General features: G+C 35.9%; 1 protein-coding gene across 7 annotated transcripts in view; it reads left to right on the forward strand.

The window, feature by feature from the left end:
• Window positions 1-24217, forward strand: part of METTL15 (methyltransferase 15, mitochondrial 12S rRNA N4-cytidine) — a 180859-nt gene that overhangs the window by 122066 nt on the left and 34576 nt on the right. For 6 of the 7 annotated variants that reach the window (XM_019749183.2, XM_074336157.1, XM_074336158.1 and 3 more), the window contains exons 5-6: window positions 6433-6624; window positions 11197-11375. In XM_019749183.2, the coding sequence (XP_019604742.2) occupies window positions 6433-6624; window positions 11197-11375 (371 nt within the window). Of the gene's footprint in view, window positions 1-6432; window positions 6625-11196; window positions 11376-14234; window positions 14516-24217 lie in introns of those variants that run through there. The other variant, XM_074336156.1, reaches the window with a different exon arrangement.

Below are 24217 nucleotides of genomic sequence, written 5' to 3' on the forward strand. Positions count from 1 at the left end.
ATGAAGTTTGCTGCATTGATGACCTCTTATTTTCACAAACAATTTCTTTATAGCACATAATATTGTTTGGTAGCGTTTTACCCACAGTAGATCTTCTTTCAAACTTGGAGTCAGTTCTCTCAAATCTTGCCACTGCTTTATCAACTAAGTTTATGTAATACTCTAAATCCTTTGTTGTCATTGCAACAGTCTTCACACCTTCCCCAGGAGTAGATTCCATGTCAAGAAACCACTTTCTTTGCTCATCTGTAAGGAGCACCTCCTCATCCATTCAAGTTTTATAATGCGATTGCAGCAATTCAGTCACATCATCATGCTGCATTTCTAATTCTAGCTTATTTGCTGCTATTTCCCTGACACCTGCAGTTACTTCCTCCACAGAAGTCTTTCTCCACCTCAACGTCATCCATGAGAGTTGGAATCAACTTTTTCCAAATTCCTGTTAATGTTGATATTTTGACCTCTTTCCATGAATCACAAATGTTGTTAATGGCATCTGGAATGGTGAAAGATTTTCCAAACTGTTTTCAATTATTTTACCCAAAGTCATCAGAGAAATCACTGTCTATGGGAGTTACAGCTTTGCAAAATGTACTTAATGAGACTTAAAAGTTGGAATTACTCCTTGTTCTGTGGGCCGCAGAATGTATGTAGTGTTAGCATGCATGAAAACAACATTACTTTCCTTGTAGTACTATTAGATCACTTGGGTAACTAGGTGAATTGTCAATGAGCAATAATATTATTTTGAAAGGGATCCTTTTTTCTGAGCAGAAGGTCTCAACAATGGGCTTAAAATGTTCAGTAAAAACATGTTGAAAACAGATGTGCTGTTATCTAGGCTTTGTTGTTACATTTATAGAGCACAGGCAGAATAGATTTATCATAATTCTTAAGGGCCCTAGAATTTTTGGAATGGTAAATTATCACTGGATTCAACCTCACATCACCAGCTGCATTAGTTCCTAACAAGATAGTCAGCCTGTCCTTTGAAGCTTTGAAGCCAGGCATTGACTTCTCTCTAACTATGAAAGTCTTTGATGGCATCTTCTTTCAATATAAGACTGTTTCTTCTACATTGAAAATCTATTGTTTAGTGTAGCCACCTTTGTTAATTATCTTTCCGTTTCCCTGAAAATAAGACCTAGCCAGACAATCAGCTCTAATGTGTCTTTTGGAATAAAAATTACTATAAGATCCAGTATTATATTATATTACATTACATTACATTACATTACATTACATTACATTACATTACATTACACCTGGTCTTATAGTAAAATAAGACAGAGTCTTATATTAATTTTTGCTCCAAAAGGCGCATTAGAGCTGATTGCCTGGCTAGGTCTTATTTTCAGTGAAACACAGTAGCTAGATCTTGTGGAGAACTTGCTGTAGCTTCTACATCAGCGTTTGCTACTTCACCTTGCACTTTTATGTTATGGAGACAGGTTCCTTCCTTAAACATCATTAACCAGTCTCTGCTAACTTCAAACTTTTCTTCTGCAGCTTCCTCACCTCTCTCAGCTTTCACTGAATTGAAGAATTTTAGGCCTTGCTCTGGATTAGGTTTTGGCTTAAGGGAATTTTGTGGCTAGTTTAATTTTTATCCAGACCAGTAAAACTTTCTCCATATCAGCAGTAAGGCTCTTTCACCTCCTTCTCACTGGTGTGTTCATTGGAGTAGGACTTTTCGTTTTTTTCAAGAACTTTTCCTTTTCATTCACAGCTTGGCTGTTTTGTGCAAGAGGCCTTGCTTTTGTGCTATCTTGGCTTTTGCATGCCTTCCTTACTAAGCTTAATCATTTTTACCTTTTGATTTAAAATGAGAGATGTATAACTCTTCCTTTCACTTGAACACTTAGAGGTCATTTTAGGGTTATTAGTTGGCCTAATTTCAATATTGTTGTGTCTCAGGGAATAGACAGGCCTAGGGGGTGGCAGAGGGATGGGGGAATGGCCAGTCAATGGAGTAGTCAGAATGCACACAACATTTATTTATTAATTTTGTCATTTTATGTCGGCACAGTTTATGTTGCCCCCAAACACAATAGTAACATCAAAAGTCAGTGATCACAGATTAACATAACAAATGTAATAATAATGAAAGAGCTTCAAATATTGTGAGAATTACCAAAATGTGGCACAGAGACATGAAGTGAGCAAATGCTGTTGGAAAAATGGTATTAATAGACTTTTTTGAAGCAGGTTTGCCACAAACCTTCAATTTGAAAAATAACATACATACGACAATAACAAACTATCAGAAGGAGAAATTAAGAAAATAATCCCATTTACAATTGCTTCAAAAACAATAAAATTCTTAGAAATAAATTTAACCAAGGGAGCAAAAGACCTTTATTCAGAAAATTATAAGCCATTGAAGAGAGAAATTAAAGAAAATGCAAATAAATGGAAGCACATACCATGCTCATGGATAGGAAAAATTAATATAGTTAAAATGTTCATACTACCTAAGACAATATACAGAGTCAATGCAATTCCTATCAAGTTACCAATGACATTTTTCACAGAACTAGAAAATATCCTAAAATTTACGTAGAACCATAAAAGACCCTGAATAACCACAGCAATCTTGAGAAATAAGAACAAAGTATCATGCTGCTTGACATCAAATCATACTACAAGCCTATAGTAATCAAAACAGCATGGTATTGCTGTAAAAATAACAACATAGATTAGTGGAACAGAATAGAGAGCCCAAAAATAAATTCATGCCTATATGGTCATTTAATGTCTGATAATGGAAGCAAGAATTTATGTTAGTGTAAAGATAATCTATTTAATAAACGGTGCTTGGAAAATTGGACAGACACATGCAAAAAAAAAAAAAATGAAGCTGGACCACCTTCTTACGCATATGCAAGAATAAATTCAAAATGGACCAAAGACTTAAATGTACGACCCAAAACCATAAAACTCATAGAAGAAAATATAGGAAGTAAATTTGCAGACATTACTCTTAGTAATATTTTTACTGATATGTCCCCTCAGGCAAGAGAAGCAAAAGTAAAAAGTAAAAATAAAACTAGAAAGATTTTTCACAGCAAAGGAAACCATTAATAAAAGAAAAAGACATTCTACTGAATGGGAGAAGATATTTGCCAAAGATACATCTGATAAGGGGTTGATAGCCAAAATTTATTAAAAAACTCAAACAACACCAAAAACACAATCTAATTAAAAAATGGGCAGAGGGCTTGAAGAGACATTTCTTTAAAGAGGACATACAAATGTCCAACAGACATGAAAAGAATGGTCAACATCACTAATCATTAGAGAAATGCAAATAAAAACCGCAATGAGATACTACCTCACCCTGGTCAGAATGGCTGTCATCATCAATAAATCAACAAACAAATGCTGGCAAGGATGTGGAGGAAGGGGAACCTTAATGCACTGTTGATGGGATTGCAGATTGGTGCAACCACTATGGAAAAAAGCATGGCGGTACCTCAAAAAATAAAAAAATGGAACTACCTTATGATCAAGCAATTCCATTCCTGGGTATCTATCCAAAGAAATCCAAAACATGAATTTGAAAAAATATATGCACCCCTGTGTTTATCGCAGCGCTATTCACAACAGTCAAGATACGGAAACAACCGAAATGCCCATCAATAGATGATTAGATAAAGAAACTGTGGTATATTAACACAATGCAGTAAAGAAGAATGAAATATTACCATTTGCAACAACATGGATGGACCTAGAGGATATTATGCTAAGTGCAATAACTCAGACAGAGAAAGGCAAATACAATATGATCTCATTTATATGTGGAATCTAAGAACAGACTCAATGAACAAACAAAACAGAAATAGACTCAGAGATACAGGGGGAAAAAAACTGAGTGTTGCTAGGTGGAGGGGTGGGGTGGATGGGAAGAAGGTAAAGGGATTAAAAAGTACAAATTAGTTATCACAGTGTAGCCACGAAGATATGAAATACAGTTTGGGGAATATAATCAATAATGTAAAGATTTTGTAGGGGGTTGGATGGGCACTTGTCTTATTAGGGAGACCATTTCATGAACTGTGTAGATGTTTGACCACTGCACTGTACACCTGAAACTGAAGCTGAATAATATGGAATAATATATGTCACAGGATGTAGAATGCAGCACAGGGAATAGAGTCAATGGAATTGTAAGAGCTATATGCAATATATATCAGAGGGGTGGTAGATTGGGGGAGAGGGTTATCACTTTGTGAGGAGTGTAAATGTCTAACTATTACATTGTTTTGTACAGCTGAAACTAATAAAAAATAATACAGGTATTGACCTTAAACATACATAAATAAATAATAAATAAATACATAAATAAATAAATAACACACAATATCTGCAACGCGCAATGAAATGAAGTATGCCTGTATAGATATAGCAATTTGTTTGTCTCGCCACTATTAGCACCCATCGGATTGTCATGCAAACTATTTATTTATACATCTCTGCCTCTCAGCTCAAAGCTCAGAAAGCCATGCTTTATTAATCATTTTATACATCCGAATAGTATAATGACACATCGCAAATATTCAGTGAATATTTATTTGGTGAGTAAATCTGAAAATCACTATCTTCATCAGAGTTTGAGAAAACATTGCCAATGAGCTGTGAAGTTCTTCTTAAACAGCATAATCTACAAGTAAATATCATAAACATAAATTCCTCAACACTGCTGAAATCCACACTCACCCACCTGTAGAAGGAGGGAATGAGGTCTTGGGAAGGTTGCCCAGTTTTTCTCTTCTCATTCCCCTTCCAAAATGTATGCCAGTTGCCCTAAGGCTTCTGAAGAACCCTGGAGGCAGCATCTCACTTTGTGTAGGAAGGAAAATTAGTATAGCTGCAAGGTGATCCCAACTTCTTGCCTGTCTGTCGAGTTTGAATGCTCCATTCACTTCAGAATCCCTGCTGAGAGCTAAAACATTGCTCCTGCAAGGAAGGATTTATTTTAGGCATAGTTTCATTCTTCAGGTGCGCAGCTTCACAGCACTCCTATCCTAAATTGTGAGAAAAATATAGGGAAAGGTAAAATGCTTGGCTTAAAGATGTTTGATATATCGTGGTTTTTTTTTGTGTGTGATTTCTATTTTATTATTTATGGTATTTAAATTGACTTACTGATTAAATTATTCTTATTTTTTCAAGTCTTACTGAGATAATAATTGACATATAGCACTGTTTAAGTTTAAAGTGTATAGCGTAATGATTTGACTTACATAGAATGTGAAATGATTTCCATAATAAGTTTAGTTAACATTCATCATCTCATATAGATACAAAAAAAAAAAAAGGGAAAAAAATGTCTTTTTTATTGTGGTAAGGACTCTTAGGAGTTACTTTCTTAACAACTTTTATATATACCAGACATCGGTGTTAACTAGTAATCATGTACATTATACCCCCAGTATTTATTTATCTGGAAGTTTGTACCTTTTGATTACCTTCATCCAATTCTCTTTTCCCCATATCTCATCTCTGGTAACCACAAATCTGATTATCTCTTTTACTAGAGAGAATTTGGGTTTTGCTTTCACTCTCTCTTTTTGATTATCTCTCTCTCACTCGCTTTTTTTTTTTTTAATCAGATTCCACATAGGCTATTTGTCTTTCTTTTTCTGAATTATTTCACTAAGCATGATGCCGTCAAGGTCCATTCATGTTGTCACAAATGGCAAAACTTTATTCTTTTTTATGGCAGAATAATATTTCGTTTTACACACACACGTGCACACAGACCACAACTTCCATTCATTCCCTGATGGACACATACGTTGTTTGTATGTCATGGCTATTGTAAACAATGCTGTTATGAACATGAGGGTGCAGATATCTGTTCACAAGGGTGTTTTCATTTTCTTTAGATATAGTCTCAGAAGTGAAATGGCTGGATCATATGGTAGTTCTATTTTTAATTTTTGAAGCACCCCCATACTGTTTTCCATAGTGGCTGTGCCAATTTACACTCCCACCAACAGTGCACAAGGGTTCCCTCTTCTCCTCATTTCACCAGCATTTGTTACCTCTAAATTTATTCTTTTGATTGGTTTTCATATGCTTCTTTTCCTGACCCAGAGATTTAACAACTTTTTAAAAGAAAAAAATGAAAGACCTGGTCTGACAAAGGAATTTTTCAAATTCATTAACTTAGTGCATACCTTCAGGAAGGTATACAATGAATTGTGTTTATTAGCAAGAATGAAATCACATTAAATCACCCCTGGTATTGAAACCAAAGACAGAGTCTCCATATCCATATGTCTTTATATACTGCTACGCATGTGGTTGGCACTTAATAAACATGTATTAGTTAAACAGTTTAATCTAGCATGTGTGCCCTTACATTATTAAGAAAGATCTTAATATAACAGCAGTGTTTTCTCCATCTCCTGGATTTCTTCACAGTAAACAGATCCGGGCTCTTCTAGGTCAGTTCAGCCAGGCAGAAGCGTTATTAATGAGAGCTGGAGTACAGCCAGGAACTTTGGATGGAGTTCTTTTGGATCTTGGATGTTCCTCCATGCAACTTGATGCTGCTGAAAGAGGTTTTTCCCTTCGGAAGGATGGTCCCTTGGACATGAGAATGGATGGTGGCAGGTGAGTATCGATAAAGCATTTCTCCTCACAACAAGAAATCAATTTCTCGAAAGCACTCTGAATTTAATTCCCTTTTAAGACTGCAGAATTCCCATTACACGCCCACACCTAACACTATCAATATATAATAAATCAGCTTTGTTTGCTGCTCATTATAGCTTTAGTGTTTCTCTAGATTTGGGATTCTGAAAGAAAAATCATTGCTGTCTTTACCCAAAATAGTAGAGGGGACGACTTTCATACTGATTATCTTTTTTATGAGTACAGCGTGAGCTTTTAGACTACTAACAATATTGATAAACATGATATTGAAACAGCAGTTCCATTTTTATGCTGGCCTAACTATGTCTCTTGTAAGAAGTAAAAGGAACTATATTTAATGCATATTTTTTTGAATACTGCACATAAGTCAAGATCCTAGAGGTCAACACTTGTGTGTTTTTTTCCTGTGTCTTATACAGTGCCTTTGGTTCCAACTTCTTCACAAAAAAACGAGTTTATGGTAACTATGTCAAACCCAGTACTCTGCATAGGACAGTTTCTTCCTTTTCTTTCCTCATCACCCTGGATATACTAGCATTTGTTCTCCATTATTCAATACATATATATTAAACAACACAAAGAAGATCACATTCTAGGAAGATACAGGATAATTTCTTTCAAATCTAAATGAATTTTAAAAGCTTAGATTAGCACTTTCCTCTATGCCCAACAGTAGCCCAGGGACTGGCCAGCCTGTACATAACAAAACTTAACCATGCCTTTCTCTCTCATGTCATGTCCCAACCACCCCTATCACCAGATTCTGTATGATGGCCATACCTTTGTGAAGCTTACCTTCTAAGGACTTTAGACTTTCTTATATCTGAGTGAGCAAACTATTGGGTTACTGTTACTGATCTGCAGTTCTATACCTGCATAAACATTTCTACTGAAACAAATAGGTTTTCTAGTATTTCTTCCAGTCTATTAGAAGGAGATACATATAAGAAACTTATTGTCCAGTTTAAGTCAACAGATTAATATTGAGTTGACTTTAGCTTCTTTCTCACAAATTGGTTTATCCGAAGGTTATTATTCCCACATAGCCTTTTCCCCATGTTTTGATATGACCTGTTAACTGAGATTGTGACCCATACTTGTTGGAATCTTTTTTTTTGGAGATTTAGACTTTCTTTTGCACAAGTTGGCATTCATAGAATGATGAATGTGATCATAAAAGAAAATAATAAAAATCCTTTAAAAGACAGTGACTAATAGTAAAGGTCAAATATCTACTCATGTTTGGAGATTGAGGTTGTTGTTCAGAGGTAATAAAATGTCAAGCAAATTTCTGCTGTTCCTATGTCTTACTAAGGAGAATGCCTTCTGAAATACAATGAAAACAGCTTCTAGTTAATAGAAGTAAATTCCCATATTATTAATGTAAAGATTATAGCAAATCTTAATCTGAGAATCAGGGTTCCAGGTTCTCCTCTAAGAACTTGAAAATAAGATTGCCCTAGAGAATTAAACTCTAAATCAATGCATAATGGGTAAGATTAGAGTTGAGCAAATATATCTTTAAAAAGCAAGACGGCTTCCAGATAGACAGCATAGGCTGTAATCTAGTCAAAGTTATTAACCGATCTGAAGAACGTATGTGGCATTCTGAAAAGGGGAGTTGGTTCACACGAATTCATAAGAAAAGGAGAGTCAGAGAGCAAATATGTGCAATGCTAATCCAAGTGGTGTTATGGAGAGAGGGACACCAAGCCAAAACATATGGCTGGTCCGATCCTGGCGGCTGATATGTGTATCCCTGTGTTGTGTATGGATGCAAGAGCCTTTCTTAACCTGTTGCCATTAACACTAGAATGTTACAGCATAGCTTATTCTGTGCTCTCCCAGTTCTATAATCTCCCAAAGCGCATAATCAGGTTCTCATGTCGCAGAAGGAAATTCCCAGCTTCAAGGAGTTGTGGGTATAGCCCTTCCGTTAGTTGTATTCTTCACTAAAAGGTAATAAATAAATTGCCATTTAGGTTAACATTTTCTTTCCCTCTGAGTGTTGTGATCTCTGGAGGACAAATACGATCTCTTAACCTGTTAAGTTGGAGGGGGGCAGATTTTGGGTCTTGACTTCCTCACCATGTGAAAGCCAATCTGAAGTCCCCTTGCGGCCTGTTGGCTTTCCAGAGTGTCGCCCCTTTTGCCTTTAGTAGTATGGAAACTTCTGCATTGCTGTTCAATGCTAACATACGAGTCAAATCAAATTGTGCCTAATATCCACTGAACTATATTTGAGCAAAATGCTTTTTAAATTTTCTTACTTGAGAGTAGAAAGGTATTATAAATATCTGCTAAGTATATCCATATTAACCTTAGAATTGTCCTGGTAGAGCTGAACTATATCCTGTGGAGTTGGAATTTACCATCATTAGCAAGATTCATCCTAAAGCTCAGTGGTTTGGACAGTTGAATTTACAACTAGGTAAGATGTATCAGGGATTTTGTCAATTAGGCCAAGAATGATGATTGGAAAATCTAGGAATGGGCAAAATCGAAGGGACATTGACGTACATTAAGCTTCTCTAAGGGCCAGGCATTGTACTATGTGTCTTACGATTGCATGCACCTTTAATTCTCCCAACAAATCTGTGAGGGAAGCGTTCTTAATTTCATTCACAAGTTAGAAATTGAGGCTGCAGTAGGTTAAAAGGCTTACCCAATATGAGTAGCAAGGCCAGGATTCTAAACTAGGTCAATTTGACTGTAAAGACCAAATCTTTATCCTTAGAGCTATTATCAAAGGATCAAAACATACTGAGATTGGAAACAGGGCTACCTTATAGAGTGTTCATTGTTCTGGGGGTGCCATGGCAGCCAGAAAAAAAAAAGTCACAGGATCTGGAAAGCAAGGTTTGACAGAGGGAGGGAGGGAGGGAGGGAGAGAGAGAGAGAGAGAGAGAGAGAGAGAGAGAGAGAGAGACCAAGGTCATGGCAAAATAGGGAACAATAAAAATTTATCTTGGAGGCACAAGGCATGTTCACAAGGTGCAGTGTAGTATATTTAAGGACGGATTTGGGTGTTTCTTGGCAACCCCACTCTGATTTTATTCTCAGGTCTTAAAGCTACCACATCCTTGTTACTTAAAACCCTCATAGTATGGTACCAACAATCAATCCAATGTAGTAACTGTACTACTAGCAAAACTATCTTTCTAATCAGTAAAGTCTTGGCTAGCTCATCACTTAGAATTCCGTCACTCATTTCTCTAAAGTCAGGTAAACTGGAATGGTCTGACAGTGAATGCTATTTCCTGTTATTATGATTTATTTTATTTGGCCAGAATTTGGTATTTCTTTATCTTCTCATCCTGAAATTATCATCTAAGCTTGTTTAGTACTGTTTGTTGATTTCCAAATTTTACCCCCTGGTGTCTTGTGTCATGGAGGTAGAAGCCGATATTGTTAAACATTTGAAATAATATACATTATTATTAAGATTGTTCAAATTTTTGTGAGGGAAACTGACCAGAAGTATTTTCTTGTACAGTAGTCACCCCTTTATCCCCCATTTCCCTTTCTGCGGTTTCAGTTACCTGTGGGTCAACTGTGGCCTGAAAATATTAAATGGAAATTTCCAGAAATAAACAATTTATAAGCTTTAAATTATGTACCATTCTGAGTAGCATGATGAAATCTCATGATGTACCTCACTCTTACCTGGGATGTGAATTATCCCTTTGTCCAGTGTGTCCACACTATATATGCAACCCACCCTTTAGTCACTTTAGTAGCCATTTGGATTATCAGATCAACTGTCATTGTATCACAGTGCTTGTATTCAAGTAACCCGTATTTTAGGTAATAATGGCCCCAAAGTGCAAGAGTAGTAATGGTAGTAATTCGGATATGCCAAAGAGAAGCCATAAAGTGTATGTGTGTATGTATGTATGTATGTATGTTTAGAACAAAACATAGTATATATAGGGTTCAGTACTATCTGTGGTTTCCGGCATCCACTAGGGATTTTGGAATGTGTTCCCTGGGATAAGGGGTGGCTACTGTAAAGACTTTCTAAGTTCAATTTGTGCTCCCATGTAAGTAGTTGGTTACTTGACAGTCTCGGATTTATTTAAGTTCCTGAGATCTAGGCTCATTTAAATATCAGTCAGTAAGCCTTGTCTCTTCTATACTTAAAAAAATAAATAAAAAATTAAAAAGAAAATCAAGCAGTAATTTAAGTTTTGAACAAACTAAATCCAGATATTTCCATTATTTTAGTTTAGGGGAACTCTGCAGTAGAAATAACTTCTTTGTGAATTAAAAGTTAGTAAAATATTTTAACTTCCTGCTGCCCTTAACCTTGAGGAATGCCATACATAGTCCCCACTTGCCATGATGATGGGTATTTGAAATGGAAAACCTATTTCATTCGTGTAAGATTTCACTCTCCGACTTTCAAAACCTCAGAAGCTCTCTTAGACTATGTGTGTTTGCCTGACTTTATGTCTCAGGACTCTGAAGTTTTACCTCTTGTTAATGAAAACTGACGCCAATGAGCTAATTGGTTCTTCTTGTGCGTAGGTACCCAGACATGCCCACTGCAGCTGATGTTGTGAACGCTTTAGATCAACAGTCACTTGCATCCATCCTGAGGACATACGGGGAGGAGAAGCATGCAAAGAAAATAGCTTCAGCAGTCGTTCAGGCACGCAGCGTCTACCCCATCACCAGAACCCAGCAGCTTGCTAGCATCGTTGCAGGTACCTTCATTAATTCTGAACAGTGTCTGAGAGAGAAACAAAAATTATATATATACATATATACACATATATTAATCCCCCAAACTCCCAGAGGGATTCATTTGCACTTAAAATCAGACAGGATGGAGACTTGCCTATACACTTCTGTTATGCCAGTTTCTTTTGGTTTTGCAGGCTCCCCCAACACCTCTGCCCCCACACACAATTTAAAATAATATACTGTACTTAGCTGATTAATTTAATAATAGCTTTTTTTTGTTTGTTTTTTTTTTTTTACCTGAAGTAATTTATCATTTGTGCCTACCAAGGTGAAATGTGGAATGACAAGAAGAGAAGAATTTTTTGATTAATCACAGTGGTTGATAAGCATCCTGTATAAGATCTGACATTACCTCTTAGTTTCATATTTCTGCATTTTAATATTTTGGGCAAAAAGAGAATTGCATTGCCCAATTGCTAAAATAAAATCAATGACTCATACATCTATTCTAAACAACCAGCTAACAAAGGGTATGTGATGTATAGGTTACTCCACTCTGAATGCTAACGAAATCAGCCTGAGGGCCTTATTGAAACATTTCATCTTTTCTGCTGTTTGCCGCCATAAACCTCTTGAACCTAAGTCTAGCTAGGAGGCGCTTTATTATAGCCTTTCTGTTTGAAGCCAAAGTTGTTTCACAGCTATGTTCCATGATGAAAGTTTTCCAAGGCAAAAATACAACTCCTGCAATAATTCAACAGAATTCCAGTGGTAAATCCTTTGTCTTGTTGGACCATCTCAAACCCTACATCTTTTTTATTTACCAAATGTATTAAGATTTCTTTTCAGTGGTTCCATTAAGTTCCTAGTTAAGTAGCTAAAGAAGTAGAAAAAAAAGAATATTGGTGTAGCTTTTAGAAAGAACTTAATATTGGTTGCCTCTGTCTTAATATTAGTTTAAGGAATAAAACTTAATTATAAATTCATTCAGATCAAGATTTAGAGATCATATAGCAAGTGTTTTATGACGTAATTTAATAAGACTATATTCTATTTAGTTATGATAATAAAATATAAAGAGTTGATGAAGTGTTTAATTTTTTAAGCTGCATACCTCAAGGCCCTTACAACTTGCCATTGAGAAACTTGTTTTAGGCAAGTAACCACAAAATTCTTATGGGTTATATGAGCATAAAATACTCCATGGTAGTTTTTTCCCCCCAAAAGAGTTTATACTAGAAGGATAACATTAAATTCACCCTCTGTCTTGTGTCCCTTTCTTTTTTCCCACTCCGTACACACGAATACATCTTCACTTCATCCTTTCTGTCATTCTTTAACTAGCTCTGTGTGTTGTTCGTTGTCTCCCGTATTGGAAGGGAGAGCAGTGAGAAGTCACATTATTTATTCAAAAGAAAATCCAGAATTTTCTGCTGCTGAAAATGAGGACTGGGGGCTAGAGGGCATCCTAGAGATCGTCCAGTCAGAAAATTTTTATCTGATGACTGATGAAACTGAGGCACAGGAAGTATCAACAGTTTCTCCAAGGATACAACCTAATTAATGGCAAAGTCAGTAGGAATCTAGAATTTGGAAGCTCATGAATTTGACAATCTACCTTTAAGAAATTAAGTTAACTTTTCTGTCTCAAGATTCTAATCTGCAAACTTGAGGAAATAACATTGTGGCATTAGGTAGAAATTATATGAAGATGTAAAATAGGAACAATTTAAGTATCTTCAGAAAGATTTGAAGTGAAAAACATATTAGGGCTATGACAAAAGATATAGTACGAGTGAGAATAATCATGTATGTGTAGGTAAAACCCCATGTTAGTAAATGCCACTGAAAGATTGAGTTCTCTATAATGAATCCATTTTTATGGCTCAGATCAGTTCATAATAATAAAACTTGATTGTTGATGATATAATTCTTTTGGAAAAAGGAAAAAAATAGAAACAATGAACTTCCATTTTGTTTTCATTTATTTAAAAATATAATAATAATTGGGGAGAGGCTGCTATATACCAGGCATTATACTGAATAGTAAAGATAGAACGGGGAGTGAATCAGATGGAGCCTCTGTGTTCACGAAGCTTACGGACTAGTAAGTGACTGGATAAAAACATAGTGGAAGAAACCTGTACTTACAGTGGAAACCTTATTTAGTTTACTCTGAAGTAACGATTGTGTGGCTCATAGAAAAGTTGATACAAATGTAGAATTATAGAAGCTATATATGTACACATGTATGTGGACACGCTTGCGTCCTAATTGCAGTTCCACAAAGTCCATTCTTACATAAACCACACCCATGGTATATCTTATATAAACTCTGATTTTATTTTTATTCAAATGAAGTAGGAATTTAAAGGTACATACAAAACAATCTGGATGAGCACATTTTCTAGATTTTTATTATTTTTCAGTCTTTTATAATTACCTCACCCACATCTAATTTGACTGCATTTTTTTTTACATCTAATTTGATTGCGTTTCCCTTATCAGGAGTTCCTAAAGTTTCTAACCTAGTTTTTATGGAAACAGCCACTGTCTTTCCTTTGGCATTCATATTTTATCAGTTTCGTATTATTTGATTAAATCATGTAATGGCGATAGTAGCGTGTAGCTCTTTTGGTGGGAGCAGGGCTGCATAGGATGCTAGAGAATAAAACAGAATCCTGAGGTAATTTGTTTAACAGAGAAAGGGCTGAATCTATCAAGTCCATTAAATAGAAATCTCTTGAGAGCACTTCTTCATAAAGGAAATATGGGGAGCAACGGGGGCCCAGGAAGTTTCCTGTATTCGTTTCCTCACGCTGCCATCACAAAGTACCGCACACTTGGTGGTTTAAAACAGGAGAAATTTATTCTTTCAGAGTTCTGGAGGCTAAAAGTCCAAAATCAAGGTTTTCCACAGTGTTCTCAGGAAGAATGCTTCCTTGACTATTCCTGGTGTCTGGTGGTTGTCTGCGATCCTCGGCGTTTCTTGGCTTGTAGCTGCATCACGAAAGGCTCTGCCTCCATCATCACATGGTTCTCTCCGTGTGCATCTGTCTTTGAGTTCAAATGTCCTCTTGTTATAAGGACACCAGTCATATTGGACTTAGGGGCCACCCTACTCCAGTATGTTCTCAACTTTTAGCTTGATTATATCTGCAAAGACCCTAGTTTTAAGTAAAGTCAACATTCATAGGTCCCTCATAGACATGAACTTTGGGGGGCCACTATTCAACACAATGGCAATGTATTTAACACACATGTATTTTGGCAGGCTGTAACGTGCGTTGCCTACATTTGAATGACTTTTCTCAGACTAAATATGTTCAAGATGATCAAGCACTCTGGGAAATATGCCACAGTTCCTGACACAGCGAAACCCGTATATTGATAGAAATAGAAGTCACTCCCTTTGCTATCGAAAAGCTAATAATCCATTAAGACAAGGAAGAATGCCACACTTGTAATCACAATAAACTCAATGGAATTATATGATAATTCAAGCAATTAGGCTGTAATTTGTAAAACCTAGAGCCTGTTGCCTTTTGCCAGTACCAATAACTACAGTTCCAGTAGTTCTTTGGGAGCTCCAGAGGACAGGTTTGAGGCCCCAGAACACTTAAAATCACTAAGAATTACTTTGTAAATTACCAAATCAATAATTTATATGGAAATTCCAAAAACAACCAAAATGACTTCAGTGTTCATATGCACTATTTGGAACTACTAGCCAGGAACTTTAATATAAATATCTAACACATATACAGTGTTCCCTCCAAAAATAATTTATAAATAACATCACATTTTCTTTAGCATAATGTCTATTTTTAATACAGTTGGTAAATGTTAACAACTATTCTAATACTGTTAACAGCTAAAGAGTTAGATTCATGAAATCTAAGAATTGAAAATGGCCTGAGAGACTCATTTAATCCAGAACTAGACTCTTCATCACCTCTAATAAATGGTTATCTGGCTTTAACGTTTCATCTCCGTCTCTCTTACTCCCCATTGTGTTTCAGTGAAGAGGAACACATTTCAGCCTGAAATTTTGCTAGTTCTGGAAATACAGGCCTAAAGGTTGTAGAAAGGGTGGATTCCTTAGAATAAAGTCCAAATTCTTTGACCTGGTTCAAAGACCTCTTCAGAAACTGACTTCTACCTGCCTTTTCGTTTTCATCCCTCTCACTCCCCATAATAATCTCTGTTCCAGACACACTAAATCAAGTTCTTGTGGTCTTTCCAGCACATCATACATAGTGATTCTCACTTGCAGACTTTGGATGTTAACATAAAGTGCCTACCCTTCTCCCTTCCTTGGCCTACCCCTAGCTCATCCTTTTGAGCTCGGTTGAAGTGTCACTTCCTCCAGGAAGCTTTTTGCACAAGTAACTTGGGATACCCTCCTATGTGCTCCCATAGCCCTGCCTTTCCCTGTCATAGTATTCATGCTGTCCTGATTGCTTGCTTACTATTTAACTGTCCCCCTAGACCTGTCCTGTCCAATACAGTTGCTTCTAATCACGTGTGTCTGTGGCGCTGTTAGAGTATGGCTACTCCAAAATCGAGAGGTCCCATATATGTACAATACACACCAGATTTTGCGATTTAGCTTGAAAAAAAGAATTGACTAGATCTCCAAAAATTTGCATATTTATTATAGAAGGAAATGGTAATATTTTAGATATTATTGGGTTAAATACAGTATTAAAATTAACGATATCTGTTTCTTTTTACTCTTTTTAATGTGGCTATAGATAAGTGTAAATAACATGTGGATCACGTCGTGTTTTTTACGGGCCAGTGCTGTGCTAGACCGTGAGCCCTGTGAGGGCCCTGCTTTGCCTGTCTCCCTCATCACTGCATCCCCCGTGCTCATCATAGTTCAGCCCGGGAAGGCATTTGGTAACACTTTTGCAAGGTTAAGGTATAAAATAAACAAAATATACACAGACAGGAGATTTCTGCTTTTCTCAAGTTTGTATTCAGTGACATAGCATAAAGGTTAGTCAAAAATTGATGTCCAGTCACACAAACTGCGACTGTCTCCCATGCCAGTATGGTCTCAACACTCAAGTAAATGAAGAAAACACATCGCCCTCCCAGTACTTTAGTTAATTCATCTTTAAGGTGAAATGGTATCTATTCCTCCCTTATTCTTTAGGGATGCTATGAAGAAAAATAATACTCTGTTATCATATTTTTATTAAGAATCTTTAATAGGAAATGCACATATAAAAATGCTCAAGTACTTTGGGAAAAAAGATTTATGCACTTAATTTTGAAAAAATAGCTGTGGTGTTGATTTTGCAGAATTAATGTATATTTGATTTGTGTAACCTTAAAAACGGGATTAGTTCCTTTGAATAAAGAAGTCTGATTATTTTCCTCAACAGACAGTCCATATGTTATATTAGAGGTATTCCATATTCCATTGCTCTTTCCATTCTTTGGATACATCAAGGAAATCACCATTGAATTTTAATTATTAAGTTAAATCTAGTTTAATGAAAAGATCTTAGTTCAAGTGTTGGTTCTACAGCTTAATTTTCTTTGTAAACTCATCTTTCTCAACTTGAAATGGGGGTGAATAATATTTATGATGATGATCATTGTTAGTTGTGTTTAGCAAACCTAACCCTACTAATTATGTTTTGCTTAAACTAATAGGGAAATTCATTCACAATTTCCAAGCTCATTCCAAAATGAAAGAAATATGCCACTTTTTAAATAATTTGGATTCAGATTCAAATTCACAAAATAATAAGTCCATTGATAATCAAAATATGACAGAAGGCTTATAATATCAATTTTTGAATGGGAAACAGGAGAGGGGAGAAGATTTTTAAGATGGGTTTGATTTTTTTTATTTTTTTTATTAAATGTATAGACTTAATATTCCCCGACTGAAACTTTTATGTAACCTTTATTCTGACTCATGAACTGGGTACATGGCTAGAGCTTAATGAATGCTTGTTAAACAAATAAATCAATAAAAATACGTGTACATTCCCAACCAAAGTAAAAGGGGGAAAAAAGCATAAGTTGTTAGATGTTACTGAGAATCAATTGTACTCTGCCCTTCACATTGAAGAGGGAGAAGACCTGAGCATCAAAGTCTTCAGTAAAAATTAAAGTAGCTTGAGGAATAAGTGAGATTCCCCTGTAAACGGAATCCAAAATCCTCACTTTCTATTTCTGGTTCTACCATTTATTTGCTCGGTGAATTTGAATAAGTCACTTACCTTCTCTGATCCTCATTTCCTCATCTGGAAAATAGGAATAGCTCGTTCTTGCTGTGACCAATAACTGGGATGGTATATAGGAAAGTTCTCTGTGAATGTTAAATACACTTGTAAATACACTTGTAAGCATTTTTGTCCTCTCCATGCAGAGCCGGGTTGTCTGGAGAGCAAATAAGTGCACTAGTCAGAACCCTGAGTATGGTTTCCTACTCATGAATACCTGCCCACAGGCAAACAGTTTGATTTGTAATGGGCTGATAGCTTCATTCCAAGCTTTTCTTCCCTTAGGGGTTATGTGACTTGTAGAAAGGAGAATAATAATCATTGTCTCCATTGGAACATGTAAGGTGGATCTTTTGGCAGCATTGATAGTTCATGCCTCAACTTGTATTTGAAATCACTTTTTCCAACAAAGTTGTTAATCTAGAAAGCAACCTTCAAAATAAAACATAAAATAAAATTTACATTAAGAAATAGTCATTGCTATGAAATTTTAGTGGAACATAAACTTTCCTGATTAAATTAATCAGACTACTTTGCTATCCCCTTACTCTCTTAATAATCCACATGTTGCTTCCTCCGTCTTCCCCAAAAAGCACTCTTTATATTAACGTTGATGTGATTAAGAAATAAGTGAAGATATCAGAGTTTGATTATCACCCTGGTGGAAAATCATATGGTCAAACCTATTGAATTGGATGGCTTGCCAGGGGGCCATAGTTGTCATTGCCACTGCCTATGATAATGCACTTGTTCTTCTGTCATCTTAAATCTCTTGAGTGCAACCTGTTATACAGTGTGTGTTAGTATGGTAACTTCATGCCAACTAAATTATCAAATGACATTTCATAAGGAAATTTATTTCTCATTTTAATAAGTAATCTTTCCAAGAAACATTCTGTACAAGAAGTCCAACTCAGAAGAGGATGATGTGAAAAAGAAAAAGAAAAACCGAGCGAAAACCTGAAAATCTTCCTCCCTCTTAAAAAAAAAAATCTGTCTCGTCTCAGTTTGAAGTACCAAGTGGAGATCTGAGAGTGCCTCAATCCCAAGTGACGGTGGCCCAAACCTAATTTAACAGTAATAATAATGCTAGATAATACATAATGAGCAAATACTAGGCACTATCCTAAATTCTGTTCATGTATTGACTGACTTAATTAGCACAATAACACCGGGGGCAGGTACTATTTTTGTCCCTAGTTTATGGACGAGGAAACTGAATCACAATTAGGCTAGGTAACTTGTCTCTTGTTAAGTGGAGCTGAAATTGGACGCTAGTAATGTCACTCTAGGCACTGTGCTCTTATTTACGACACTACTCTAGATCCCTTTCTTAGGATTAAGATGCAGCGTGACTGTTGCTGAAGAATGCTGACAGTTCCATCTTCCAGGATCTCACATACTCATGTGGGAGAAAGTCATATAAGCAACTGACTCTGGCATCCTGTGATAAAGTGCTATGTAGAATAGAGTCATGAACAAAAAGTTATGGGAACCCAAAGAAGGGAGCAGTTGATTTCAGTGTGGTGAGAGGGTTTTGGAAGAAAGGGTTTAGGTAGAAGTTATAGACATGGAGACCTTCGGGTAGAACCTTTTATGGGGAGAAGTGATGGCTATTTATAGAAAAGTCTCTGGCACCCAATAGAAACTCATTAATTGCAGAAATGAAACATTGAATGAACAAATTAATAAAAAGAAGGTAGGATTTCAGAGGGCTTAGGAGAATAGAAGATAGACAATTCAGAGTACAATCCCAGGACCCAATGCATTTCCAAATCCTTGGAATTCCCCCATTATCTTGGGATCTTCTATCATAAATGTGACCTTGACTTGGGTCAGATTCTTTGTATAATAATTTGGTATCATCAAGTCCTCTTTGGGTCTTCCTGATTCCGGCTGAATTTCAAACTGCATCTGTGGAGCAAAAGAAGGGAAATGTATCCCTTTACCTCATTACTCCATGTCGTATTGTTTTGTACTTTGTATACCTCTGCAAGTGAAAATTAAAGTGACCTGGCATTGTATGTTCTACACAATATCAGTTTTCACATTGGTGTCAATTTTGTAAAGATGTGTATAAATAGTCTGCCCATTACATCCTTCTCTTAACTGACTTAAAAAGAAAGAGGAATTATTATTTGTTCCTGTAGCTAGTTATTCATAAGTTTTAAGAATTTGGTGGTAGATATTTACAAGAATTCTCCATTTGAGAATCAAGATCAAGTGGTCTTACATATTAATTGCACTATCAACTCACTATCTAGATTGACATGATTCACATCTTGTCTGATTGGTAGGTATAATAAAATGGCTTTGCTTCACCCAAAAATTGCTGCGAGGATCAACAGTGTGCAGTACCATTCCTAAAAGTACTAGTTTCCGACATTGACTATTATTTTTGTACGTTGGGAACGTTTTTTGAAGACAGCATCTGCTTTCATTTTTGGCTTTTAAAATGTTCAAATCATGCCAAGAGAATGTCAAAGAAAGAGAACCCCACATGTTAAAAACTGTCAAAGATCAAATGTTATATTTCTAGGGCTGGGAGGGAGAATAAATGAATGAAAGAGTAGTTTTGATATCCAAACTTTAATCATAACTAAAAAAGTAAGAGTAATACTGCCAAATTATTTCCCATCATATTTTGCTTTGTGCTGAAGTTGAAACATTATGGACTATCTGAAACATATATTCCTCAGAATTTAAAAAATATGAATCTATATTAACTTTGTATGTCTTATCTTTCCCTTATTTCTTTATTTTTGTCAAGAATTTTAGCAGTTTCACCATGTCCCAAACATTTTAATTTACTTTATCTCTGTAATCTTTATGTTACTATATATTGCCTCACGTATTTTCAATCACTTGGTATCACTTCTACCGTGTTATAAACTGCAGAACAGAGTATCTCCCCTTACATTTGTTTTGTGTAATAGCATAGAACACACAGTAAGCAACAGGAAATATCTGCTGACTTCCTACATTCTCCTAATATATGATTACTCATGTCTTTCTTATCAGCTGGACTATAAACTCTATGAGACCAAAGACTAGATATATCTTCTTCATTGCTACATCCCCAAGACCTGATACAGAATTTGGCTTATAATAGATGTTCAATTAATGTTTCTTGAATGAACAAGTAAATGTCCATTTCTTCATAATTCTCGTGATGTTTACAAAATGGGTGAAGCTAGGTACAACTCATAGAGAAAATCTTATAACCAACTAATTACTTTAGCATATAGGCACTTTCTATTTTTAGGCAGACTCAGAAATAAAATAGTAAGAGAAACTGTAATAATTTTCCTGACGCTTGTAATATCTTTCCTGTTCTCTAAAGGGTAAATCAGGTTCCATATGTCATATAATACTAGGTCAGTCTTCTATATTTTCAATTTCCTCATTATCAAAGCAGGGAATTTGACCCAACACTGAGATGAGACACCTATTTCATATGCACATTACATATTCATTTAATCATCAAATATTTATTGAGTCCACTTTGTGCGAGGCACTAATGAAGACACGCAAATGATTAAGACAAAGCTTTCACCTTCTCAAAATTAGCAGAAAAGAGATCTTTCCTTGTTGGGTAGTAGTCATCACAGTTAGTGCTTATTTGGATATATCAACATATTTATATTTTTTATTTCTTTCTTAGCTTACTATTCCCACTTTGAGGTCATTCTCCTTACCCAAGTATGTATTTTGAGATATTTTCAATGAGGCTCTCTCTATAAGTAATACATTCTCATACTTTGTTTAAATGTATCTTTATTTTCACCTCACTTTTGAATTATAATTTGGTTAGATATAGAGTCAAAAGGTTTATGATTATTTTGGCTCAGCACTTGAAAGATATTATTTCATTGTCTCTTGACCTCTATTATATTTGATGAAAAGTCTAGTTGTCATTATTGCATAGTTGGTCATTTTCCTTCTCGGGCTAGCCTTAAGATTTTCTTGTCATTGATGTTTAATTGCGATGTACTTGGTTGTGACTGTTTTTATTGGTCATTAATGAAACAGAATAACTTGCTTAATATTTCTTCATTCCTGGAAATTTCAGACATTATTTCTTCCCATATTTACTTTCTCCCATTCTCTTGAGTCCTGTGCAACAGTGATTCACCATGTCTCATATTTTCTATGTCTTCGTATCTCTGTGTTACAATCTAGGTAAGGTTTTTTTCTGGTTCACTAAATCTCTCTTAAAATATATCGAATCGGTTTAATCCATGTGTTGAATTTTAAATTTCACTAGTCATTCTTAAAAGTTCTATTTTTTAAATACCCTTGTGCTTATTCTTTTATTATAGTCTCTACTGATTATTTTAAATTTATTTTAAATACAGTCAATATACATAATTAATTCATATTTGTGCTCATTTGTTCTATTATCTCGTTTTTCCTATTTTCATCTGCTAATTTTACACACACACACATATGCATAAATGTATACAGTGAGCGCATCTTCCGTGGGTTTTACACACATCTTCCCTTTGGGAATCTTGCATGTGGCTTTATGCTTGTTTCTTCCTGTCTTTCCTACCTAATCAAATACCAGCCAAGAAAAAAGTGTCATGATAGGCTCTCTAGGTTACAGAAGTCAAAGACACATTTAGGCAAACTTAAGTAATAAACAGTTCTTATAAACTATACATGATAATAAGAAGAAATTATTATAAAGCTATTCATTTAATAGGAGAGGCAGTTATTTAAGCTACATAACCAGGTCTCTGAGAGACTGGAAGGCAATTCACACTATTCGGGAGACTGCATGACTTCATAACTAAACTCTTATGTTGCAGCCTCAACAGGGAGCATCTGTGGCTCTCAGCTCTCGTAAATTCCCATGATTTTGGTTTGGCTATTCTCTAGCTCTAAGTTCTACGATTAACTTTTTTTCTAGGGTAATACTAGTTTCTGTTTACTCCGATCTTTTACTTATTGTTGTTACTGTTTTGTGGTGTCTACTTGTATATGCTTTTACTGTGTGTTTTAGTTTCTGCTTCTTTTGTCGGTTGCTTCTGTCTCTCTCCCTCCTTTCGCACTGCCCCATCTCTGTCTCTCCCTGGGATTCAAGCCCCCTAACACAGAGGATCTAATTTGTACTGTAGTTATCCTTAGCTTTTCCTTGTTTGGCAGAGTTTTATACTTGCTCCATTTAAAATGGCAGCTATGGGATCATAGGGATTTACATAGAGATAGCACGGTGATCAAAGCTTAAGGAACTGCCTAGGATTATTCTGCTCATAGAATAGATTGTTCTTCAGGGTTGTAATTATTTAAATAACGCTTCTCAGAAGAAGCAGTTCTTGAAATTGGTGGTAACTAGTGGTAAGTTTGTTTTTCCTTTAAAAAAAAAATTCATCTACTTATATAAACAAAATGGGCCCTGTAATTCATGTCTTTTTTTAGTAATCTTTTTGTTGAGATAGTTGTATAACTATTTATAACAGTTCTTGTAGTGTATTACTAAATCATGACAAAAATGTACAATTTCCCAAAATCTCTGGTAGCAATGAAACCACTCCACTGTCCAAGAAAAATGGCCTCATTTTGGGACCCTCTCCTCCCGCTGCCCATCACCAAATATAAGTATACACTGAAACCTTTTCCTTTCTCTCTATAGTGTCAGTTCTACCAGGTTCATTAGATAGATAGGTGGATAGATAGATAGATAGATAGATAGATAGATAGATAGATAGACAGACAGACAGACAGACATAGACATGGCTCTGGCTTAGACCACATTTCCAAGCTCTGTTCCCACATATCCAGTGGCGTGCAGGGCATCTCTACCTGAAATTCTGTCAACACCACAATCTCAAAATGTATAGTATGTGAACTTAATTATCTTCTCCACCAAAACCACTCTTTTCTTTCTGGATTTGTTGTGCTTATAGTAATACTTGCCGTCGATTCAATTGCTGCCAACCGGCTGGCTGACCATGCACATCTGGCTTTTGACTCATACCAACACAGGTGGTCACAAGCCTCCTCTTGAGACTGTTCTTGGTTCCCAGCCAATTTGGTTTCTTACCTGATCTATACCTATTAGTAGCCCTAGTCTTGACCACTTTCTTCATCTCTTCACAGTCAGTGCCCAATCCTATCACCCTTTCATCTTGGCTATATTAGCACAGGTATCTTTCACTTCGTATCTTTAATGGTTCCCTTGGAACACTGTTCTTATCCATTCTCTTGGGAATCTTGCAGCACCATTCCCCTCACCCCACCCAAGGTCCAGATTTTTATCACCACTCCCTGGCCATGTACAATTTCTCTGAGTCTTAATTCCTACTCTGCTACTAATTGACTGTTACTCAAGACAAATCACTTTTTCTCTCTGGTCCCAGTTTTATATTCTTGTACAGGGAAGGTTTATCAGCCCACCCAGTCGCTAATGTTTTATGAAATATGACAGGCATTTTCCTAGTTTCTGGCATGGATATTTCAGAGATGTCTTTGACTCATTTCTTTCTTATCCACAGTTTTCCATTTGATCAGTTTTTGCATTCTATTCTGCTTGTGACTCTTGATTCAGTCCTCTCTTTTCCAAACCTACCGCCACCACTGTTTATCTCTTGTTTAGCTATTACAATAGC

Source organism: Rhinolophus sinicus, linkage group LG06, assembly GCF_036562045.2.
Source record: "Rhinolophus sinicus isolate RSC01 linkage group LG06, ASM3656204v1, whole genome shotgun sequence".
Taxonomy (NCBI): Eukaryota; Metazoa; Chordata; class Mammalia; order Chiroptera; family Rhinolophidae; genus Rhinolophus; species Rhinolophus sinicus.